The sequence below is a fragment of the Pelobates fuscus genome, chromosome 5, assembly GCF_036172605.1.
Source record: "Pelobates fuscus isolate aPelFus1 chromosome 5, aPelFus1.pri, whole genome shotgun sequence".
Classification (NCBI taxonomy): Eukaryota; Metazoa; Chordata; class Amphibia; order Anura; family Pelobatidae; genus Pelobates; species Pelobates fuscus.
This window is the reverse complement of record NC_086321.1, coordinates 217,079,751-217,104,844: the sequence shown is the minus strand read 5'-3', so window position 1 is coordinate 217,104,844 and position 25,094 is coordinate 217,079,751. Positions and strand designations below refer to the sequence as shown.

General features: G+C 37.5%; 1 protein-coding gene across 1 annotated transcript in view; it reads right to left on the bottom strand.

The window, feature by feature from the left end:
• TRPM6 (transient receptor potential cation channel subfamily M member 6) overlaps nt 1-25,094 on the bottom strand; it is a 182,170-nt gene that overhangs the window by 110,186 nt on the left and 46,890 nt on the right. Inside the window, exons 2-4 of the mRNA XM_063455032.1 lie at nt 23,005-23,084; nt 13,069-13,107; nt 262-442 (exon numbers count right to left, since the gene is read on the bottom strand). Of these exons, the coding sequence (XP_063311102.1) occupies nt 262-442; nt 13,069-13,107; nt 23,005-23,084 (300 nt within the window). The remainder of the gene's footprint in view (nt 1-261; nt 443-13,068; nt 13,108-23,004; nt 23,085-25,094) is intronic.

Sequence of the window (25,094 nt, the reverse complement as noted above, 5' to 3'; positions counted from 1 at the left end):
TGCAATTGATATAAAGTTACATGGTGTCTAACTGCTAATACTGAAACAAAGAGATCTCACTAATTTTGCAACTTGATTCAGTTCATTCATTAAATAATTCATTCAATACATTTCAACAATGGATTATCTGAACAAATCACATCAATGGTATCACAGCTAGGGCCAAGCAAAAAGTCTTGTGTGGGAAATTAATCATCACAATTGGAACTACAAATGTTAACTCAGGGAAAGGTTTCCCATTTAGCACATTACAAGACATACCTTTGCATGATAGGTGTGATCACCATCTTGGAAATTGATGGTGCCAAAGGCATCTGTGGGACTTGTTTTCGTATGTTCCTCTACTAACCATTCCTCATTATCTGACTCCCTTGGTGAAAGATAAATTGGCCAACTATAATCTAAATCATGGTGGTCTCCAATCAATCTTCCACAGCAACACCTACAATGAAATTAGTTTATTTTCAACATCCAATATGCAGATTGTCAGTTTTACATGGGTCACTGTCGTCATAATGCATCAACAGCAACATTTACTATGAAACAATTCTCACTCAGATATTAATAAGGATAGGAAATTAGATAGATAGACACACAGCTTGTCGGACCATGTAAACTTTCAGAAAGGACAATGTACACTGGTCTTTCTAAACTTCTCAAATTTAACGGGTAATCACAGACAAGTTGTGAGACAGATACGTTGCAGTAATTAACGTTATTATTATTATTAGCATTTATATAGTGCCAACATAATCTGTATTGATTCAGAAATATAACTTTCACTTTTTTAAGTACTACTGATTGAGGAGCCTACTCATAATGTATCTACTCAATAAATCTGTACCTTATGGGAGTATGCTTTTTTTTTTTTTAAGTACTCCCTCCCTGTGTTGAGTTAGGGCAAAGTTGATGAATAACCTTCAGCTTTCTACAATATCTATAAAGCCTTACAATGCTGATGCCCTGCTCTGTAGCCATCAGTAATGGGATTGAGCATCAGCCATGCATCAATCTTTTATTGGCTAGAATTATATAGTTATTTTCTAATTGATAGTTTAGTACAGTAATAATTCATTCATATTTTCTTACAGGTACCCGGTGCATACAAGCAGGGTTTCCTACATTTACCTACATTAACAGGCAGACAGAAAAAGAGGCCCTAACAATATGGTCGTTATAGTGATAATATTTTTTTTTTTTTTTTTTTTTTAAGAATACGCTAAGCCATATACTCACTACAGCAAACTATAGTGGTTATAGGGTCAGGAGCACCCTGGCATTACCAATGGTTAAACTTATAACCTGGTTTCCACTAGGCACCAGTCACTGCTTCATTGGAGATCTAGAAGCTCCAATATGGCTCTTACATTTGCATTAGTGAGCTAAACCCTGTCATGCAAGGCAAGATCATTGTCTGAGAGCCAATGAGCTAAGCCCTGCACTGCCTAGATTAGCTCAGAGGAGAGAGCTTCCAAAACTCATAGAGGAAGTGACTGGCATCAAACAGAACCAAGGTAAGAAGTTTAACCATTAGCAAGAGGTTTGTATATTTATATTGCAAGAGAGCAGTAGCACTCTTGGCCCCATAATCACTACAGCAGGCTTCAATGGTTGCTTGGAGTGTTTTGTAAATGTTGTACTACAGAGGGGCAGGGCAGTCTACTGGCATAGCATGTTAGTGGGACAGCATAGACACTATTAGTACAATTGAGTTCGGCATTCTAAGTACAGATACAACTTTGAATTAAGTTTTGAATGTTGGCAGGCCCATTATTTCCTGTCACCTCCCATGGACACAATGTAACCCTCTGGCACAGCACTGTGGACAATGTTGTTGTTTTTTTTTGTTTTGTTTTTTAATAATGGAGAATAGTAGTGGTGAAAATAGATTTCCCTTATCTGCAGTAAATGCTTTACATAATGCAACTGAAGCATGTCTTAACTTTGCTGTAAAAGTGTTAGAGCCAGGAGTATGCAAATAGAAGCCAATATTTTGGTGAATCTTCATAACAGTTAAAGGACCACTATAGGCACCCAGACCACTTCAGCTCAATAAAGTGGTCTGGTTGCCAGGTCCATCTAGGATTAACCCTTTCTGCTGTAAACATAGCAGTTTCAGAGAAACTGCTATGTTTACATATGGGTTAATCCAGCCTCTAGTGGCTGTCTCATTGACAGCCACTAGAGGCGCTTCTGCGCTTCTCACTGTGATTTTTACAGTGAGAAGACGCTGCCGTCCATAGGAAAGCATTGAGAATGCTTTCCTATGGACTGGCTGAATGCGCGTGCGGCTCTTATATATATTATTATATCTTAAATATATGCTTTACCCCAAAATCAGCCAAGACCTGATTAAGGGTATGAGAAGAAATGTTTTATCATGGCCCAGTGGCCAGCTTATATACATAGACCCCCAGCACGGGGTCTCCATTCACTTGTATAGTAAGCCCGCCCAGGCACCTCTGTGTCTGGGAGATAAGAGAGCTAGCTTTTGCCTAATCTAATTATCTCCCAGGCACTCGATTTATAGAAATATTAACAAAAACCATTAAAAATACACATCTATCTGAACCCTCACAAGCATTATATCTCCGGTTAGCCTGCATCTGAGCGCCCAACATATCCAAATAGCGCTCAGATCCCATGAACACAGCCGAAACGCCACCGGGGTAAAGTTTTGACTGACCGCACACATGACGCCTGCCCAAATTAGTTCCAGAAGAATAGTGGTAGTGGTCGGTCACTTTTGGGAGTTCAGAACCAAATCAAATGTCGAACTGTTCCCCTGACTCAAAGGTAGCGATTGTTCGCCTAGAGCACTTGAGTTTGTGGTTAGTTTGTAGTTAATGAGCCAAGAGGGTGCTTGGTGTCCGGTAGATTGAAGCACCTGATTGAAGAACTAGGGAAATGTGAATGGAGTTCAGGGTATACAAAAAAGGAGCAGGAAAATGTCTTAAACACAGGGCAAATAGTGAGTTTGTCACATCTTCTTTGGGTAAAGAATTCTAATGTTAAAAAGGAGTGCTTGGGAAAAGAACTATGTTCAAAATTAGCATGAAACCTTTAAATAAAGCTTTAAAAAATATATAAATATTGCAATATAAACAGAAGTGCAATAATATAAACAAATAGCAAGGTCTTGATTCTTGCAGCAAACAACACTGCTAGCCATCTATAAGCAGACTTTACCATTAAAGCAACAACAGAAAACTGTTACCAAGTTAGCAATTATTAAGTATATACACTTAGTATTAATATACATAATAGTATGCAAACCTGTAAAATAAAAATGACAAATATATAGAGTATTAACATAAAAAACATTTACCCAAACAACAAACCTTAACGGATAAACTCACAAAGCAGGAGTGGCCACTCAATCGGCTGAACAAAAAGAGCATCAAACCCTTGAGACCACTGGATTCAGGGGAACAAATTCATAATTGACATCCAGCAGCCTGAGGGGAAAAGTCCATTATCTGCCAAGTTGAAGGTCTGCACCTGATGCTTAGAAGTAGGCAAGTTGTCTTATTTAGTTACAATTATGCTACAGAGTGGTTATACTACGAACTGTATTCGCAGAGATTAAAAACACTTGGAAGAGGATATTTTAACCCTTTGTGAACTAATCTTTATGGTATTTTATGTAAAATACAGCAATTGAATCCTGATTTCTGGCAATCCTGTCATCCCTGTGGAAGATCTGATCATATTCCCCTGGATCCAATGACATCAAGAGCTTGATCCTCCTGGTGTTCATCAATTTGATTGGCAATCCTGCCTTGTGAGTTTATCCATTAAGGATTGTTCTTTGTTGTTGTTTGAAAAGATTTTTATGTTACTATGTTTTTTTGTTTTTTTTTCACATTTACAGTAAGTTCCTTTATTTCTAGCTCACAGTCACGAGAGTACAATCGAGCATACTCTGGAAAGACCACACAATTATAAAATTGTACAAAATATTGTATTGTATTGTACTAAATATAATGTAGACATCAACACTGTATTTAATGTAAGGCTTAAAGGAACATTAAATAGAAATCTGTATTCCTAACTCTATAGTGCCCCAGTCCCTAGTCATATACAGACAGCTCTCCATTTTCCACTACACTTAAGAGAAAAAGGTTTTACTCACCAAAAAAGGTTTTTCCAGCACCAAAACTCATTCCTGCTCATGTGCTTAACTCCTGGGATATCATCAAAGAGGCGTGGTCTTCTCTGGTGATGGTCCAATCCATGCTCCTCATAGGGGAGCATTGGGGACCTATGCTCATGCACATCCAAGCTTTCCCATAGGTAAACATTTAATTAAATGCTCTCCAATGAGCTTCCACGTCACATGACTGAGTTTTTTTCCGTCAGTGCAGCAGAAATGTCTTGCAGACAGCCACTAGTAGTATATTTAACCCTTCAATGCAAACATGTATTACATTTAAGGGTTAAAAGGGCAGGGACACTGAACATGGAGATTCTCCAACTGCTGTTGATATGCAACTGTTAGAGGATCATGAAATGTTGTACAGATAATAGTGAATGATGAGAAACAGGGGACAGTGTCGTCCTGATTTATTGCTTTTTTAAGGCACATTACCTGATAAACATACATACACAAATAAGATTATTGGAAGTATAAAACCACTGCCAATGTATAGAGTGGAGCACATCAAATGGTGTGTATGTACAGTAAAACACCTACCCCTATTTGAGGAGCAGTAAATATTGTAGGGTGTCCTAAAAAAGAAAAAAAATATCTATTGTGCAGATAACTTCAAAATTTAAGACCCCTATGGGAAGTAGTGATGGTTCAACGCACATGATTCTGAGCCAGATATGACAGGCTCGGGTGAAACAAAACCCCTTCCAGATTCTGTGATGTATACTCTCAAGGAGACAAAAGGTGGACAAATAGCAGACAATCCTCTTAGTGTAATACAGTAAACTTCCAGGTAGCTTATATTTCCATAAATGACTGCTAACCTTTGCTAAAGCCCAAAGAAGATGGCTCTAGGTATATTCACTTGTGGGCCTATTAAGGTGGCACAACCCTTCTTTTTGAAGCAGACAGTTGGGAAGCTCGAGGAACCTTTTAGTTGTTTATTTAAACACTGAAATACAAATTAAAATAACAAAAGTAGTAAAAATCAATAAAAGTGCTTCAAAGTGCTCTGGCACTCCATAGACACGTTTCGTCCGTCCACCGTGCTTTCTCAGTCGGTGTTCTACTGCTTCCTCTTCCTGGTTTAAAAACCCTCCACCTTCTTTCTCATTAGTTAATAGTTTTCTGATATGTCCAATCAAATTGGGGAGGTGTAGATGTTCAGCTTTGTTTCCTAAAGTCATCTGATTGCATATTTGAAGTGACGGAGCGTATCTATTCACGTCACTTCCTTGTTACGTTCCGCCATTGGGCAAATTCCCTATTCCGGCTTTGACATATAAATGTCATGCCGAGTACCTCCCTGAAAGGGGAGGAATTAATCCACATTTCGGCAAATCGTAACTGAGAATTCTTGGCTTTAGTGTGAGGATGAATGCTACACAAAAGTTGCAGTCTTCTAATCATATTTGCAATTTCAATGGATACAAGGTTAAAAAGGGAAAAATAATGAAAAATATATAAAAGAAATAGGTTACAATCCATCTTATAAACCATTTGTTAAAAAAACAATGTATCATGGGAAAGAATACATCAAACCCCTGCATAGGGCTGTATGATAAATATATATTGTTGCTCATATATGAAAAATAGTATATAAAAAATGTGCACATATATATACAAATACATAAAAATATATAGAAAAATATAAAATATAAAAAACATGTAGAATAAATACATATATATAGAGAGCCATATATTAATGTGATGGTTTTAATAATAATTCCTTCCCATGTTGATTGTATTAAATATATAAAAACTATCAAAAATGGCAGATTTCGATATCACTATTGAGGCCAAACGGTAATAATGAATTGAAGTTGAATATCCATTTCATTTCTAGTTGGCCCATTTTTTTAATTAAATCCTCCCCTCTCCAGTTTGTTTTGACTTTCTGAATCCCCATAAGGAGGAGAAGTGCAGAAGAAGTGGAAATCGAGGAGGAATTCTCATTCAGAAGAGAAAGAAGAGACAGGGACAAACCACAAAACAAAGTGGTATATTTAACCTAAATAATAGAATCTTAACCATACCACAAAGGAAATTATTAGGAAGAGGTCTAAAATCGCACATACAAAAAATCTAGACAAGTTCAGTGTATATATAGATTTACAAAGATTTAAGAGGAAATTAAGCCTCAAAAAATTCTTCCTAAAAATCCAATGACAAGATCTAATACCCCAGACGAGAACAATTTTGTCCATTCTGATCTAAGAGAACCATCCACCTTTTTTCCCTAGCTCATATACTACAAAGGAAATGTGCACCTCTGAAAAAATGTTGGTGCGTGAAATACAGAAAATAAAGAAGTCGGAAGAATCTGATTATAACTTAAGCTTTGAGGAAAGAACAGCATTGAAACTTATCCAACTGGAGATATGGAAATATCATACAATAAATTGATAGAAAAGGTCCCTGTTTTTTATCAATTACCAAAGATCCCTGTTTTTTTTTTTATCAATTACCTAAAATTAACAAGAACCAGGAAAAACCATGAGGTAGACCCATAGTGTCTGCTATCAGCTCTATATCCAGTAGACTGTCTCAGTACATAGATAAATGCTTGCAGCCTAGAGTACAAAAATATCCAAGCCATTTGAAAAAGACAACTTGAGCATCCTCAATGATCTACAAAGCCAAAAATGGGATCAAGGATACTATCTAGTAACTGCAGATGTCAGCTCACTGTATACCATCATAGCACATGAGTAAGGATGTAGAGCCGTCAAGTATTTTTTTAAAGAATGTTTTAATACATTTCCAAAGACGCAGATCGATTTTATGATAGAAGGAATCCAATGGATCCTGTGAAACAACTACTTTTGGGTTGGAGAGGAATGTTATCTACAGATCTGTGGGACGGCGATGGGCACCAGGTTCGCTCCGAGTTACAACAACCTGTTCATGTCCCTATGGGAACATGAATATATTTATAATACATGTGGTTGGGAGACAAACCTGGTGCTCCATCGCCGTTATATAGATGGTATACTTTTTATTTGAAATAGTAACGAATCCTCCCTTACTTCTTTTTAAACATATCTTAACAATAATAACTGGGGCATTGGATTGGAAAGTGTATTCAGTAAAACTTCTGCTAACTTTTTAGACTTAGATACACTTTCCAATTTAATATTGAGTGGAATGCAATGCATGCTAAAACCTTTTTTAAACAAGTTGATGTGAACAGCTACCAGTGAAGTAGCTGTCACTTTTCTCCGTGGTTACTTAACACCCCTAAAGCTCAGATGCTGAGGATAAAAAGGAACTGCTCAGACAATTAAGTTTTTAAAACACAGGCACTCAAGATTAAAAATGATGTTAAACAGAAAGGTTACAAAGATACATTTTTAAATAAAGTATTGGAAGAGGTCGATACTAGAAACAGAACAGACCTACTAAAATATAAACAAAAACAAGATGTTGTGGATACAAACAGAATCTCATTTATATGTGATTTTAATTGTAAATTTTATCAACTCAGAAAGATTTAAAAAAAAATATTGGCCCCTACTAAAGGAGTATGGCACATTAAATCAAATACTCCCGGAACAACCGACATTTACTTATAAAGGGGTACCTAACTTAACATCAAATCTAACAAGTAAATCATATTAAACCACATAAGATACCCAGAAACCCCTTTCAAGAACAAGGGGCTTTTATGGATGTGGCTATTGTGGAGCTTGTAGAAATACAGGGTTGATGAAAAGACATGTAAAGAATTTTAACCACCCTCGAAACTAACAAAAAAGCTACAAAAATAAATCAATTAATAACTTGTCACACCAAAAGAGTAATTTATTTGGTTATTTGGGACTGTGGCTTAACATATGTAGGAAGAACTACGTTAGAATACAAGAACCTATAAAAAACATAAAAAATGGATTCGAAAAAACACAGCCTCTCGCTACACTTTAAATTGAAACATGAATGTAACCCAAAACATTTTATATTTATGGAGATTCAGAAAGTCAAAACAAACTGGAGAGGGGAGGATTTCATTTAAAAGATGGGCCAACTAGAAATGAGATGGATACTCAATTCATTATTACCGTTTGGCCTCAATAGTGATTTCAAAATATGCCATTTTTTATAGTTTTTATATATTTAATACATTCAACATGGGAAGGAATTATTATTAAAACCATCACATTAATATATGGCTCTCTATGTATGTGTATTATTATTATTATTATTATTATTATTGCCATTTATATAGCGCCAACAGATTCCGTAGCGCTTTACAATATTATGAGAGGGGATTTAACTATAAATAGGACAATTACAAAAAACTTACGGGAACTATAGGTTTAGCAGGACCCTGCTCAATCGAGCTTACATTCTATAGGAAGTAGGGTGTAAACACATTAGGACAGGAATTTGCAGTCAAATAAGGTGGGCTGCCCTTTAGGAGAGAGCAAGAGACAGGTATGTGAGGTAAAGGTTAGTCTTGGAGGCCATAAGCTTTTCTAAAGAGATGGGTTTGAAGGCACTTCTTAAAAGATGCAAGACTAGGGGAGATGGCGGTAGGCAGGCTATTCCATAGGAAGGGAGCCGCCCGCGTGAAGTCCTGCAAGCGTGAGTTGGCCGTACGGATGCGGACAACGGACAGGAGGTGGTCACGGGCAGAGCGGAGAGACCAAGAAGGGACATACCTATGGATCTCTTAGGAGATATAAGAGGGGCTAGAGTTGTTCAGTGCTTTATAGGTGTGAATTAATACCTTGAATTGACTCCATTTGCAAACAGGAAGCCAATGTAAGAACTGGCAGAGGGGTGAGGTGTGAGAGAACCGACTAGAGAGGAGTGTATATATTCTACATGTTTTTTATATATTTGTATGTGTGTATATATATATATATATATATATATATATATATATATATATATATATAGGGGTTTTCAATCACAATTTTCCCCCACCATAACCTATTTGGATTTTGCTTCCCAAGCACTACCAAGCCTTCATAAGTAAACCAGTAACCAACCTCATGCTGATGAGTTGCATTAACAATGAAACAGCTGTCCATGAGTGGTTCACTGGTTTTGCATCTTTTCCTATATTGTGTTTCAAGCTGTTGTATACAGCAAACACAGATTAAAAGGAATCCATGTTTAAAATGGAATGAGGCAAAAATGTGATTCTATGTTAAACTAATTTGCATATCCCCACCCAGAATCCTTTGCGGTTGTAACATCGCTGCAGTTTGGGGATTTCTGTGGGAAAAGCAAGTCTTATGGCTTGACTGGTGTGCAGATTTTTGTTTAACATTGTATTAATGTATAAAGAAAACAAATCTTGCACTCCACCAAAAATCTAAATAGTGCCTGGTGCTTGTCCAGCAAAAATCCAAAAATCAATTATAGAGGATAGTACTCGAAGGACTTCTAAAATATAATTTACCTTCCAGTTTAAAAAATGGTCAACGTTTCAGCTAGATGTCCTGATGAAAGCTTGAGGGAATCAAGCTGAAACGTTGACCATTTTTTAAACTGGAAGGTAAATAAAACTTATATTTTAGAAGTCCTTGGAGTGCTATAATCTATAATTGATATATATATATATATATATATATATATATATACACATGTGTGTGCATACTTTTTATATACTATTTTTCATATACGAGCAACAATATATATTTATCATACAGCCCTATGCAGGGATTTGATGTATTCCTTCCCATGATGCATAATTTTTTAACAGATGGATTGTAACTTATTTTTTAATATATTTTTCATTCTTTTTCCCTGTTTTACCTTGTAATGGCAAATATGATGAGGAGACTGCAACTTTTGTGTTACATACCTCCTCACAATAAAGTCAAGAATACTCAGTTCCGATTTGCCGAAATGTAAATTAATTCCTCCCCTTTCAGGGAGGTACTCGGCATGTCGTTTATATGTTGTCAAAGTCAGAATAGGGAAATTTCCCACAATAAAAATGGCGGAACGTAACGAGGAAGTGACATGAATATGGATATGTTCCATCAATTCAAATATGCAATCAGAAGACTATAGGAAACAAAGCTGAATATCTACATCCCCCCAATTTAATTAGACATATCGGAAAACTATTACCCAATGAGAAATAAGGAGGAGGGTTTTTAAACCAGGAAGAGGAAGCAGTACAACACTGATTGAGAAAGCCCGGTGGACGGGCAAAACGTGTCTCGGGAGAGCCAGAGTACTTTTAAGCACTTTTATTGATTTTTACTACTTTTGTTATTTTAATATGTATTTTAGTGTTTAAGTAAACTACTAAAATGGTTCCTCGAGCTTCCCATCTGTCTGCTTCCAAAAGAAGGGTTGTGCTACCTTAATAGTCCCACAAGCCGGGGCGGGGCTAAGCCAGCAAACTGAGAAGTCGCAGCAAAGCTGAGCTCCCGCTGTGTTTGCCAATTTCGGGCTAAAAAACCCACAGAATCGAAGCCTAAAGCACCCGAGATCGGACACCTACGGCAGGAGTGACCCGGCAACAAACTTGGAAACCCTAATTGAGTGCCCGACGGATCAGACACCCAGAATGGACAGCCGCGGCCTGCGGGGGATGGGACCGGGGAGAGGCGGCCGCTCTCCTCGCCCAGACACTGGAGGCACGGCCCAACAGATGCCCTGCTCCCCCCCAGGACCGGCGGGGGTTATCCCGGTCCAAAGCAAAGCAACAACCTGCTCACAACCGCTGAGACACATGGTGAGCTGCGGAGTAACATGAAACGGGACAACATGGCTGCCGCCACGTGCGCCTGGCCCTCACAGACTACGGAGCTGGAGGCCAAACTGGACGAGCTGTTCGACAAGTTCTGGGTGAAGCTGGCGTCCAGGGAGCAACGGGCAGGCACTAACACCCCTGTACCGCAGCTGACACTCACCCACACAGAGTCGGCACCACCGCGAGCGCAGGCGATGCCCAAGGTGAGCCACAGTCAGCGGAAACGGGGAGTCCGTGGGCCGAAGCGACAACAACCGCCAACAACAGGGGCAAAACATAAACCTCGCCCGGCGACCTCTACTCACCGCCCAAAGCTCCCGTTGATAAAGCTGAGAAGACAACGCATCGCAGACAGGCATGGGATGCGGCTGAAGCTACCTACACGGGCCGTGTCTAAACCCAAAAGCCGACTAGGAGCTGAGAAAGAGGCTCTTCCGAGCACACTCCTGTGCAAATCCCGGGTTACCCGTTCAACGCATCGCACCGCATGGGGAGACCATGCCATCGACAGGCCCATGCACACTTCTTCCGAGCTGGGGGTTCAACTGGAGGAAACCCTTCCACGCCACCCATACACCCGAGGGGACAGCCACACGCCGGCGGACCTTTGGGCCCACGACCCTGTTGATGGGGTCAATGGACATGTGGCACGGGCCCCCGCTAAGGCCTCGGGCCGAAGAAACATGGCGCCTGGACGACGGACACCCAGGAAGCACAGAGGGAGCGCTGCAACCCGGGGAGCAGAGGCACATATGCAGCAGAAACGCGCACAGCGTGAGCAGGTGAGGGGAACCGAGACTGCTCTCAGGCGCCCTCACTATTCTTGGACTCTAAGTGGCATAGGCTAAACGCCACACACGAACTCTCTCCAGACCCAGTGTATCCAGGGTACCAGCCAGTTATGTGACCATGATTTCATGCTGCCTACCTCCCACGTTCGTTTTACTATTTGTTTCTTTTCTTTTCTTTAGTCTTAATTTCTATATTGCCCATGTTGGTCTCGTAATTCTACTACTATCTTATGCCCTAATCCTACCGCAGTGCACACAGTATCTCTTGGCCCAGCCTATGGCCCACTTGGAGTGTCTCCGCCATGTGAGGGTGTTGCAAGTGCTAGATTATACGTCTCACCCCATTATTTGTAACGCATTATTGTTTGCTATAGCACACTGTGACTAGTCAGGCGAGTAAGACTTATTACATGTTAGTAAGATTAAGCCTGTTTATAATGTGCACACTAAGCTCACATGTTCAACTTGAACGCATGCCTGTCCTAATCAACTAGTCTGCCAACTTGTAGCTATTGTAGCTATTATAACGGGTGAGGTGTTTAAACCTGTCTGTAACCTGCACATTAAGTCTACCTTTGCAAACATACATGCACACTTGCCCCCCTCATCTTATCACCCAACTCTTTACATCGTTGACATGTGGGGGAATATAAGCCTGTTTATAATATGTTTTCGTTAAACAACAAAAAAAACAAAAATGAGGCATTACTATATCGGAAATGTAATACAATGTTATTGCTGTATTAACCCTTTATTGCATGCCACTCGTACATTTTCCCTTTCTTCATTCTGTAACCCATCTCACATGCCTTAATAAAAGAAAGATTGACAAAAAAAAAAAAAAAATAGTCCCACAAGTGAATATACCTAGAGCCAGGTTCTTTGGGCTTTAGTAAAGGTGAGCAGTCATTTATGGAATATATAAGCTACCTGGAAGTTTACTTATTACACTAGGTGGATTATCTGCTAATTTTCCCCCTTTTGTCTCTTTAGGAGTATACATCACAGAATCCAGAAGGGGTATTGTGTCACCTAAGTACACTACTGCAAATACGACCTGAGCCTGTCATATCTATCTCAGAACCATGTGAGTTGAAGCATGACTGGTTCACATAGGGGTCTTAAATTCTGAACAATTCAGCACAATAGAGATCTTTTTCTCTTTTAGGACACCATACAATATTTACTGCTCCCCAAATAGGGGTAGGTGTTTTACTATATAAAAACACCATTTGATGCGCTCCACTCTATAGATTGGCGGTGGTTTTATCCGTTCAGTAATCTTGTTTGTGTATGAATGTTTATATGTGAGAAAGAGAGATACCCACTAGAGTGTAGAAGCACCATAAGATATTTTTATTTTTAAGCGCCTTTTCAACGCACAAAGCACTTCTTTTCTACATTACCTGATAAGGTTGTGACACACTTGACATCCACCATGACATCTGAAAATTAAGAGTAGTAAAGTCTCAGTTATAAAAAACAGAGCTATAGTGTTTATGTAAATAATATACCTAAATATTTATAAGCATTAGAAAAGTAATAAATGGAAAATATTAAAATGTAATAAAAATTTCGAGAAAAAAACCCACTAGTGATGCAATATACAATAAAATGAAATTGTAAATCAGTCACAAAGAAAAAAATCTAAGCTATTTTACTATATTAAATCACATGTGCATATGTAAAAAATTGTATTTTTAAAAAAGACTCACTATAAAGAGTTATTCCAAACATCATAACCACAACAGCATGCCGTTGTGGTTAGTATACCAGGAGCACCCTAACCCAATTTCCCAGTAATGGAGCAAATTGTTCAGGAAGGCTCCTTGCTGCTCTGCTGACATGTTTCTGGCAGAAGCCAATGCAGTCTTCATTCATTGGATGAGAGCATTAGCTGACCCTTCTCCGCCATTGAATAATACAATGTGCATATTAATTGCACAGAATTGATGCTATCAAGCCGGGCTAGCTGATGATGTCCCTATGACATTTAAGGAGGTGGACCTTCCCCACCTGTGTTTTATGAGGTTTTTTTTTACTCTTCTGTCAAGGACTTCATACCTGGTTTACTTCTTAGAGTGACAAGGATTTCTTAACCCTAAGAATTTGTCCAAACGAGAAGTTGAGAGCTCTCCTAAACGTTTTCAGCTTATCATTACTGCTTAAGGTTGCAAGTATTCAGATTAATCATGTGGGAGAACTTATGTTTCTTTTCTGAATAACGCAGCTGGGGCTCTCGACATTGTTAAAGCCTAGTGGCACACATTATAATTGTATACTTTGCAATTTTATACATCCTCTATATTAATTTTTCACTTCTGCCTATATATCATACAATATAAGTGGCAATACAATACAACTGAATATGGCTTCAAAGAAATCCACTGATAATAAATCCTCATCAAGAAAGGATAAGAGAGAGGTCTCACAGGACAAGTCACTGAATACCTATTTCTCCCCCCAACATCATAAAAATCCGAAATTGAAAGATAATGTTAACGACTCTACTCTTGAGGCATGTGAATCCGAGGGGTTAACTACTATTGAAAAAGATCTAATTACGCCTACTTTATTACGCACTACTTTAAGATCGCATTTGGAAGAAATAAAGAATGAATTGGCGGTGACTGCGGCAGAAATAAAAACAGAATTTAAACAAGAGATAAATCTCCTTTCGGTCAATATCCAAAGGATGGAGGACCAATTTAAAGCAATTGATTTCCAAGTTAAATCTCTTACAGACGAGAATAAGAAGGCCCAAAGCAAGATCTTGGCTCTTGAAAATAAATTAATTGATCTAGAAGATCGCAGTCGTCGTAAGAATTTACGCTTTAGGAATATTCCGGAGAAGGATAGACAAGAAGATACTAAACAAATTCTGCTAGACTTTGTTGCAACATTGGGAATTCAGTTTGACCCACATGACCAAATAATAGAAAGGTGTCACAGATTATTCAAACCCCAATCTATTCAGAAAGATCTACCAAGGGACATTATTGCGTGTTTTTTTTCTTATGAATTCAAAGAATCAATTCTAAACTCTGTCAGAACTGGGCAAAGCAATTCTGGACGTTTCCAAAACATTCAGGTCTTTCGGGATCTATCGTATGAAACTCGTCAAAACAGGAAATTATTCAGCTCAGCAACCCAAATTCTCAGAGCCCATAACATAAGATATAGGTGGTTATATCCCCTAAAGCTGTCTCTGACACATGAAGAAAAAAGAGAGACTTTTGATTCAAATTCTGATTTACTTGAATGGTTGAGGGGCAAGAAACTACTATAGTAGATCCAGAACGCTGTGTGGGGTCTGGGGGAGGGGGGGGGGGGGGTGAATCAGCATGATGAATAGATAGGGCAGTCGTTTAATCATCTGACTTGGCTGTGGTTTTTTTTTTGGTTTTTTTGTTTTTTCTCTCTTAATACACATGGTTTAGGTTTGTTAGGTCAATTAATATTATTAGAAACGACAGGGGAAGGATTTTTGGGGTGGTGGACGCGCAGTCTCCTGATATGCGGGGATGATAATGGTATAATATGCGAAATAGCACTACTACAGAATAATTTAACCAACTATTGCGGCCTAAGTAAGGGTGTAAATAATAGATATAAAGTAAATTGGTTGTTTGCTGCAACGTTTTGGAATTTTGTACACTAATTGCTAGACATTGTATAAATGTCTATTAGCTTAATTGTACCACTATAACACTATTATAGATGATATGGAAAAATATTTCTTGAGGTTTATGCACAGATATGTCGAAATAATATAATAGCACGATTCATTACTATAGGTATTGTAATCAATATTTTTCTATGGGATTGAGTATTGGATAATATATGTAATAGCACTTATAGAACAATTTAGCTAATTTGGATGACTTAAATGAGGTGATAAATAATGTATGTAATAGGTTTGATGCAGGGTAGACAGATGTTAACTGAGAGACACTATATAACGACTATAACGTCAATTTAACACTATTATAAAGAATTTGGGTCTGGTTTGTGTGGAGATATCCTGACACGAAGTAACACAAATGACACTTTCTTTTTTTTTTTTTTTTTTCTTGATATTTCTGTAGGGTCCTAAATATGATGTAGTATGTGTAATGGTTTTACCAAAGAACAAATTAATTATTAAGGTGGATTTAACGAGGGTGGTACACAATGTTATATATTGTGTTTTGATGAGGACATGAGGTTTATCCACAGATAACATAATGCAATATAATGACACACGGGTTTGATATAATTTTTTTTTTTGGATGTATATTGTTTATATTTCTGTATGGTGCTAAATATCATATACTGTGTGTAATGGTGTCACCATAGAACAATTTAATTATTATGGTCGACCTATTGACGGTGGTGCACAATGAATAGACTGTGCTTTTGACGAGGATATGTGGCTTATCCACAGATATTTTGATAAAATAGAATATAACTACACACTGAGATGTTATGATCTTATAGATCTATATCAATGGATACTGTTCCGTTGTGATGATCATAACATAGTATATCTAACAGCACAATTATAGAATAATCTGATCTATGGTTATGGCTCAAATTTGGGAATAAACCGTTTAAGGATATCTGGCCTATCCATAGATAACATCATGCAATATAAGGACATAGGGGTTTGATATAAAAAATTTTTTTTTTTTTTTTTTTTTTTTGCACTATTATTATTATCACTACTCACTATGTTTAAGTAGTGCAAGGTTTGGCCTAACCACGTCCGAGTGTCAGGGGTAAACGGATAATCCAGCACCAGGTGTCCGCATACTATGCCACCCGGATGTATAGCGGTATAAAATAAAGGCTGGTACGTACTGCGTTTATCTCGTTTGAAATTAATTGAAATAATCGGAATCTTGACTATTTGTTACCAGACGAGGTTATTGTTTTATTCTCTATCTATTAGAAATAGCATGATCCTACGAGGCTGCCTTTTTCCTTTTTTTTTTTTTTCCCCTTCCCCTTGCCTCTCGATGGGTTGCCCCTCTTGGTGTAGTGCTACTACACTGTTTCCGTTGATTTCTATCGCAATCAGAAATCTACGGGTTAATAAAGAGAAAAAAGAACTACGTTCTTTTTAAGTCTGTTTTATGTTGTGTATTGACGCTGAATCTACTACGAATTCATTCGGCGAGATTAGGCGCAATATGTTTGTTGTTGTGTTTTTCTATGGGTGTTCTTTTCTTGTCTTTTTTTTTTAGAGCATACGATACTCTTGATAAAGATATTTTATCTAATGATACTAAAGCTTTTTTGCCTATAGACATCGGGGCTTCGAATAGTATAATATATGTGCAATTTTCGATAACTCCAGATGCTTAGGTTTCTATCGCTGAATGTTCAGGGCATGAATACTAATAAAAAAAGGAGAAGACTATATAATACTCTTAAGGAGCATAATGTGCAGGTGGCATTCTTACAAGAAACTCATTGGCTCAAAGATATCAAACAAAGATGGGGAGGGCATAAATACTCTAATATTGTCCACGCCTCACTAAGAGATAACAAAAAAAGAGGAGTTGCAGTTGTGTTTAATTGTAATATAGAGCTGGAAATTGAATATATTGAATTGGATCCAGAAGCTAGATCCATAATTATTGTTTGCATTATTGATAAAGTGACCTACACTCTTGTTAATGTCTATCTTCCGAATGTTGATCCTATGACTAAATTTGCGACCATAATGGACCGAGTCGATAAAGTATCCAAGGGACATTTAATTATAGCGGGGGATTTTAATTGTGTATGGGATCCTAAAATGGATAAGACGCATACTTCCAAATTTTGTGATAAAAGAACTATTAAACAGGCTAAAAGGCTTTACAATATTTCGAAACAATATAATATCCATGATATATGGAGACTATTACATCCCACTGATAAAGATTACTCTCATCAATCATGTGTGCATGGAACGTATGCACGCATTGATTTCTGTCTCCTTGACGCAAATTCGATATCTTTGTGCAACTCAATTGAAATCAGAGAGAGTCTATGGTCAGACCATAGCCTCATATTAATGGATCTTGGAAATAAACCCCCTATGGCCCGTACTACATGGAGACTAAACGATGCTCTTCTTAATGATGCAAAGAATAAAAAGGAATTAATTCAATTATTAAATAATTTTTGGCTAGAAAATAGTTCCTCTGATACAACACCGGCAAATAATTGGTGTACACATAAAGCCGTTATGCGTGGTTACTTAATTAAATTAGCCCATAAAATGAGGGTTCTCAATGGTAAGACCCTGACCGATTTATACATTGAGTTTTATAATATATCTAAACTTAATAAACAGAAGCCATCTATAGAATTAAAAACCAAGCTAAACACTTTAAAAAAACAGATCAATTTGAAGGTTGAGCAAAAAATCAAATTAAATATTCACAAACTAAAATTAAACAATTATTATACGGGAAACAGGGCAAATAAAAACTTGACAAAAAGACTGCAAAATCATTACGCCAAAAATAGAGTCGAACAATTGACAGATGGACAAAAGATTTATTCGACACCTTCTGCAATCGGGGAGAGATTTAATCAATTTTATGAGGATCTGTATAATCTCAAACTGTCTCCTAATTTAAACGATATTCAGCCTGTACCCAGATTCCTAAAGTTACATCGCAAGACCGAATAATTTTAAATAGGCCCATTTCGGTGGATGAAGTCAAATTGCAAATAAATAGACTTCCTATTAACAAAACTCCGGGACCAGATGGCTTTACGAATATGTATTATAGACAGATGCAGCCTCTATTAAGTAATCCTTTAACAGAAATGTTCAACCAAATAGCCCTAAATAAATCTTTTCCATCTGAATTGTTGCAGGCGAATATTATTCCAATACTGAAACAAAATAAATTAAGCTCTGATCCCGGTAATTATAGACCCATAGCGTTAATCAACACAGACATGAAGCTATACGCGGCAATAATTGCCGATAGAATTAAGAAAATTATCTCGTCACTGATTCACCCTGATCAAATTGGATTTGTCCCAGGCAGGTTAGCGTCCAACAATACCAGGAGAATAATCGACATTATAGATTGGGCCAATAGAAATGAGCTTCCCCTCCTGACCCTGTCATTAGATGCCGAGAAAGCATTTGACAGGGTCGGGTGGGGCTATCTTAGTGAAGCCCTTAAGGCTTTTGGACTCACGGGCTGGATACACAATGCCATTATGGCTCTCTACTCTTCTCCTTCCGCCAGAACTGTGGGTCCGAACATCACAGCAGGGTGGTTTGCACTCAAAAATGGTACGCGACAGGGATGCCCTCTTTCTCCTCTGTTGTATATCTTGTCTATTGAGCCATTGGCTATTAACATTAGGAACAATGCATTAATAAAAGGTGTACAAACCAATTCGTTGAATGCTAAAATATCTCTTTATGCGGATGACGCGTTACTTACGTTGTCAGCCCCTGAGTCGTCTTTAAAATTTTTAATGTTTGAGATCGACAGATACTCTGCTATCTCTAATTTCAAACTAAATATAAATAAATCTACGGCAATGTTTATGAACTTGAATAATGAGATAGTAAATAGTTTAGCCCTAAGCTATAAATTTATATGGACCGATTCACAAATAAACTATTTGGGATTAGTTATAACATCTAAAGTGTCAGAAATAATGGAGCGGAATATCTCGATTCTTATGAGAAATATGAACCTCAAACTTAGAAAATGGAGAAATTCAGAAAACTCCTGGCAAGGAAAAATAAACATCATTAATTCATATATTTTGCCTAAATGGCTATATCTGTTTTCCATGATTCCGCTTGGGGTTTCCAGACCTTGGTTGGCGATGATCCAAACATACTTCAACAATTTTATTTGGAATAACAAAAAACCAAGAATTGCCCAAAAGATCTTAACCAAAAAATTGACAAATGGAGGTCTACATTTCCCTAGTATTCTTTATAGTTATCACGCTAGCATTATTAGGCATATATATTTCCTTCAGGACCCTAAACAGGTCTTGGAACCATGGTATATTATGGAGGCCGAAGTGGCCTATGTAGACAAATTACAATATTTGATGTGGACAGTTACAAGTAAAAATTTAATAAATTCGCCTATAAATAATTCCGCGATACTATCCCAAATATTAGAAGAGTGGATATCAATTAAAAAAAAATTAGGCCTAATAAATATGATACCTAAGACATGTCCCTTGGATATATTCCAACTACTTATACAAGACTTTTCGTTAAAGAATTGGGTCTGCGCGGATAAAATAAGAATTGCAGATATTATGCAGGGAGACAATATCCTACCCTTCCAGAATATTATTGACACTCTGCATATTCCGCGCAGAGAAATTTTTACTTATCTCCGCATAAAAAACTTTATTCACAAAAACGTGATTAAATCATCTTCCATTTTTGCTAAAAAGTTAGAAGTTATATTTAATTTCCAATCTATTAATAGGATTATGTCTGCTGCAGCATCAATGTTGGAAGCTCTTAAGGAGTCTCCCCACAGCTTGATTAAGACGTGGGAACAAGAACTAGAACTGCAAATTTCTCTGGATGATTGGAATGTCTCTTTGAGCCTGGTGAACAAATATATTCACTGTTTGAACCTGTCTGAATGCCACTTTAAAGTCCTCTATAGATGGTACTATACTCCGGCAAGATTGGCGAGAATGTTCCATAATTCCGATCCAACTTGCTGGAGATGGGGTACTCATCCAGGTACTTACATACATATTTGGTGGGCCTGCCCAGCTGTCAAATATCTATGGTCTTGGGCCTTTAATATTTTTACAACTGTGACTACTAATAGAATTATGGAGAATGCCGCTTCTGCTCTTTTACATCTAAACTTGTCATTTGATTCAAAAAAAGACATTTGTTTTGCTATTCATTGTTTAGTCGCTGTTAAAATTATTAAAAAAAATGAAAAAAATAAAAAAAATAAGGAGGTGGACTTATACCATCATCAGTAAAGAGGCTGACTGAAACTGCATAGTCACATGAAGCATTTTGTTTAATCCGGTAAAATATTTAGACTTTCCAGATATGTCACTCCTAGTCCAAAATCTGACGGGGGTATGAGTGTTCCAGATTACTTTTTTTTTTTTTTTTTTTAAGATCAGCACAGTTTGGCCAGGCTGTAATATGGCATTTTAAGGTAGGGGTGTACTTATGGGTCGACGCTGAACAATCATATTGTTCTTCTCTAGAACTTACAAATGTATTGTGGATTCATTTGGTTAGGAGGAAATTGAACAATCTTCTGTCAACCATGACCCAAACCTTTGGTCTTTGGAGGCATAGATCTAAACTTTCATCCTGTGATTCTTTAATGAAGCCCATTGTTGGAAATCACACATTTCACTGGCAATGTGGAAGAGATATCTATGGCTTCCATTGGTTGTCATCTCACTTCTTAACAAGTTTCATTGACATTGGTGGTGGCAGGAATGAACCATTTTTTAAGGAAAGCCATGCTATATCCAACTCTTAATTAGATAACTTTAGAGATATTCTGGATTTTGGCATTTGTCAGTATGAAACTTTGGGGAAAATTCACTGACTAGCTTTGAAATACCACAAAAATACCCTGGATGGGATACAATCTCAGCAATCCAAGCTATGATCCGTTGTAGTAGGAACAATTGAGTGGCACGCTATTAGGCTTTGTGGGAGAGGGACCTGAAGGTAAGCTTGGATGATGCATCTTGGAATAATATATTTGAAAATTGTTATAACATATCAATATGCAATCTATTAAAGAAGGTATCTTGACCCAGTCAGACTTAGTCCCATGTACACGGGTTTACCTCCTCGTTGCTTTCATGGTTGAGAGAGCAGCGGCATCTACTTTTACATGTTGTAGACCTTTGTTAGGGTTGTGCACCTATGGGATGAGATAGCTGCTCTAATTGGTAGTTTCTTTGACATTAAACTGAATACTGACATTATATTAGCTTTGCTTGGTGGGGCCCCTATTGACAGGAAATTGACTAAATCAATGCATCGTATGAAAGTTGGAAAGTTAAAGTTCCCAATTTGGAAAATGCAAAATATAAAATTAAGTATGTACATGAAAGGAAGAATTAATATAGGTAATATTTGAACACTACGTAAAGAGACACTGTAGGCACCCAGACTCATTGAAGTGGTCTTGGTGCATTGTACCATAACCCTTAACCCTAAACTGCAATAATTATCTAGTAAGATTAACTCCTCCTCTAGTGGCTATCTACCAGACAGAAAAAAATAAGTAGTGTTGTGGATCCAAATAATGATCTTTGTTATATTCAGAGGAAACCCAAATTGTTGTTACAAGTGCACTTGGAGAAGCAAGAATTAGACACCAGACACCTGTTGGTATTCAAAATAAGCCTCTGACGTTTTTTATTCATCAGCTGGGTTTTATACATTAAAAAGTAAGTGCTTACGTGCAAATACTCTTAGAACAAAAATAGCAAGGGAATACAGATAAAACATAGGAATGAGCGCCATGTTTACATAACAAATAAGTTTCTGGGTAAGAGAGAACAACAAGATTAGAGTAGAGACATCTTGGGTGGGGGCTCTCTGCTCCCGGGACTTAGACATATATGGTCTTAAGTGTTGTTCAAGCATCAAGCAATCAATCCTAATTCCAAGTTAGCCAATTTTAATATAGGATATCATTATATGACACCTATAAGCTTGAGCCTTGGAATCAAGATAAATTCTATCACAGTAGCAAGAGAGGTGAGAATGGACAACAGCTCCAGTGGGTGGGTCCCCGCTCAGATCTCAAGCTGGTTTTAGCTCAACTTGCAACTCTAACTCAAAATCAGCAGGGGATCACATACTTTTTTCCCTCACTGTAATCATTCTCATCACCTTTTCTCTATTCGTTTAACATTTTTTCATTGTGTCAGTTTCTAAGTATCGTTGTGGATGGATTTGTATGATTTTGTGTTTGCTTGAATGATTTATGCTTCTTTAGTTGATTTTATATATATATCATTTTTTAATTTGTTTTCAATTTTTTTTTCTATTTTTGTTTTTCAGAACTATACTAAAATGTTGTTTTTTTCCCTCTTTTTCTCAGTTGGTTTGAGAGAAGGGGTACTACCTTTTACTTATGTTCTTATGTTCTTATGTCCAGACATATGATATGATCTTTTTTATTCTCTTTTTTATAATGCTTTAAACTCTAGGCAAATAATTTTTTGACAAGTAATCTTTTGATTTATTGTGTACTTTTTATGTTACTTTGTTCCTTTTCCATTCTGCCTTAATAAAAAAATATATATATTTTTAAAGAAATATGCTAAATAAATATTTTACTATATTAATTTACCTGTGAGGATCTCTTGATGCTGGTATGATCTTTGCACATTCTCTTTTGTAGAAAATGCCCTCAATCCAAGATTTCTGTGACTAAAAAAAGAAAAAAACAACTCATGTATACTTAAAGACATAATACATCTGAAAACTAGCTTCTAATTTATAAATATATTATACAAGCACACTAAAGTTGTGGGATTATTTCTCTGATGCTCCACCTCTCTAACAAACTGCAGAAAGTCACAATTAAATATTTTTATAGACATCAATTATAGATTTATAGATTATAGATTATAATAGGGTGTTATCGATGCTGAACGGCTCCCATATACAGCATGGCCTTCAATCAGTGTAAGGTAAATACAAATGTCACCTGTTTTTAAACTGTCCGTAAAAATAATAGTCACGAGAGACTCTTGTGTACCCAGGTTCATTATAGTTATATTAACCCTCAGTCCACATTGCGCTGAAAGTAGAGTTTATTTAGCCGAAAAGCTGACCTGACAACATTTTGACCTCAGAGAGGTCTTAGTCAAGCCTCCCAGAGGTCAACACATTGCAAGGTCAACTTAATGGCTGAATAACTCCACTCCCAGAACACTTTGACACAAACAGATTCAGATGGGCAGATGCAGGTATGCACAAGCACAAACAGACATAGACATGTAGGCAAATACAGACACATGCAGGCACAGACAGGCACATACGGCTTCTGAAAGGTACAGGCAGGACCACACAGGCCTATGGTGCCATTGCATCTGCCAGACTGCTTTGCTCACCGTGCCCATCTCCTGGCATAAAACTTGCCAGTGACCACAGCAGTATGGAGGAGGAAAGATGCCAGCATCAAAAAGGGAAAAAATATATCACTTTAACTGTTCCCCTCTCAATCCCTCCATTCTATATAACATGAAACTTTGCAGGGTCTTTGCAAAAACAATGGATACAAAACAATAGAAACAAAATGTGATAGTGGCACTTGAATACAAACCCTGTAAAAAAAAAATGATGTAAAAAAATATATAAAAAGATATTAAAAAATAATTTATTCTATATTTAAAAAACATGGAGGGACTAAAAACAATCTGTGAATATATTTAAGATTTCAATAAATACCCGTTAAACAAGCCTGGCAAGTTAAACATATGAAAACACCAATCGTGCTCTGAGAAAACCTTTCATAGGTCTTGTCTACAATTCTGCCTCTACTTATTACCCACCAGCCGCTTCTCTCTACATTCCCTGTTGCTACTTATAAAGAATATTTGACTGTTTACCAGCTGCCAAATTTCACAAATAGTGTCAGGGAGATAACAGACACTACACAGGGGAGGATCCAAAACCTAATCTCGGGAGGGGCACTGGTAGATTAAAGAAACAATCCAGGAACAATAACCATGACTACTCTCTGTAGTTGTTATGGTGCCAGGAGTGCCATAGCGCTCTCCCAGATTAAGTAGTGAAACCATTTAAGAACAGTTTGGCAACTTACTTGAGGTCTGCTGGCATAGGGGCTGTAGTAGGGAATAGGGGCAGTGGTGTGTAAGGGGTGAAGTGTATATGAGTGTTGCAATGTATGTGAAGGTTGCAGTGTTTGTGTGTGAGGGGGCAGTATGTGTGAGGGGTGCAGTGAGTGTGTGTGAGTGTGTGTGGAGCAGAGGGTGTGAGGGGTATAGTGTGTGTGTGTGGGTGGGGTGCAGTGTGTGTAAGGGGGCAGTGTGTGTATGTGAGGGGAGCAGTGTGCGTGAAGGGTGCAGTGTGTGAGGGGCAGTGTGTGTGACAGTGTGTGTGTTTGAGTGAAGGGTGCAGTGTGTTTGAGGGGTGCAGTGCCTGTGTATGAGGGGGAGGTGAATGTGTGTGAAAGGGGCAGTGTGTGTGTGTAAAAAAATAATAATAATTTAAACTAACCACTCCCTGGTAGTTGCTTCTTCTATTCTGAGATCATCTTACTGATGATCTATTGCTCCTCCAATCAAATGCTTCTCATATAGAAGCAATTAATCCAATGGATTAACATTAACAGCATAACAATTATCAAAGTCTTACAAATTTTTACAATTACAAAGTGTTTAGGATTGCAATCAATACTTTTGTTACATAAAA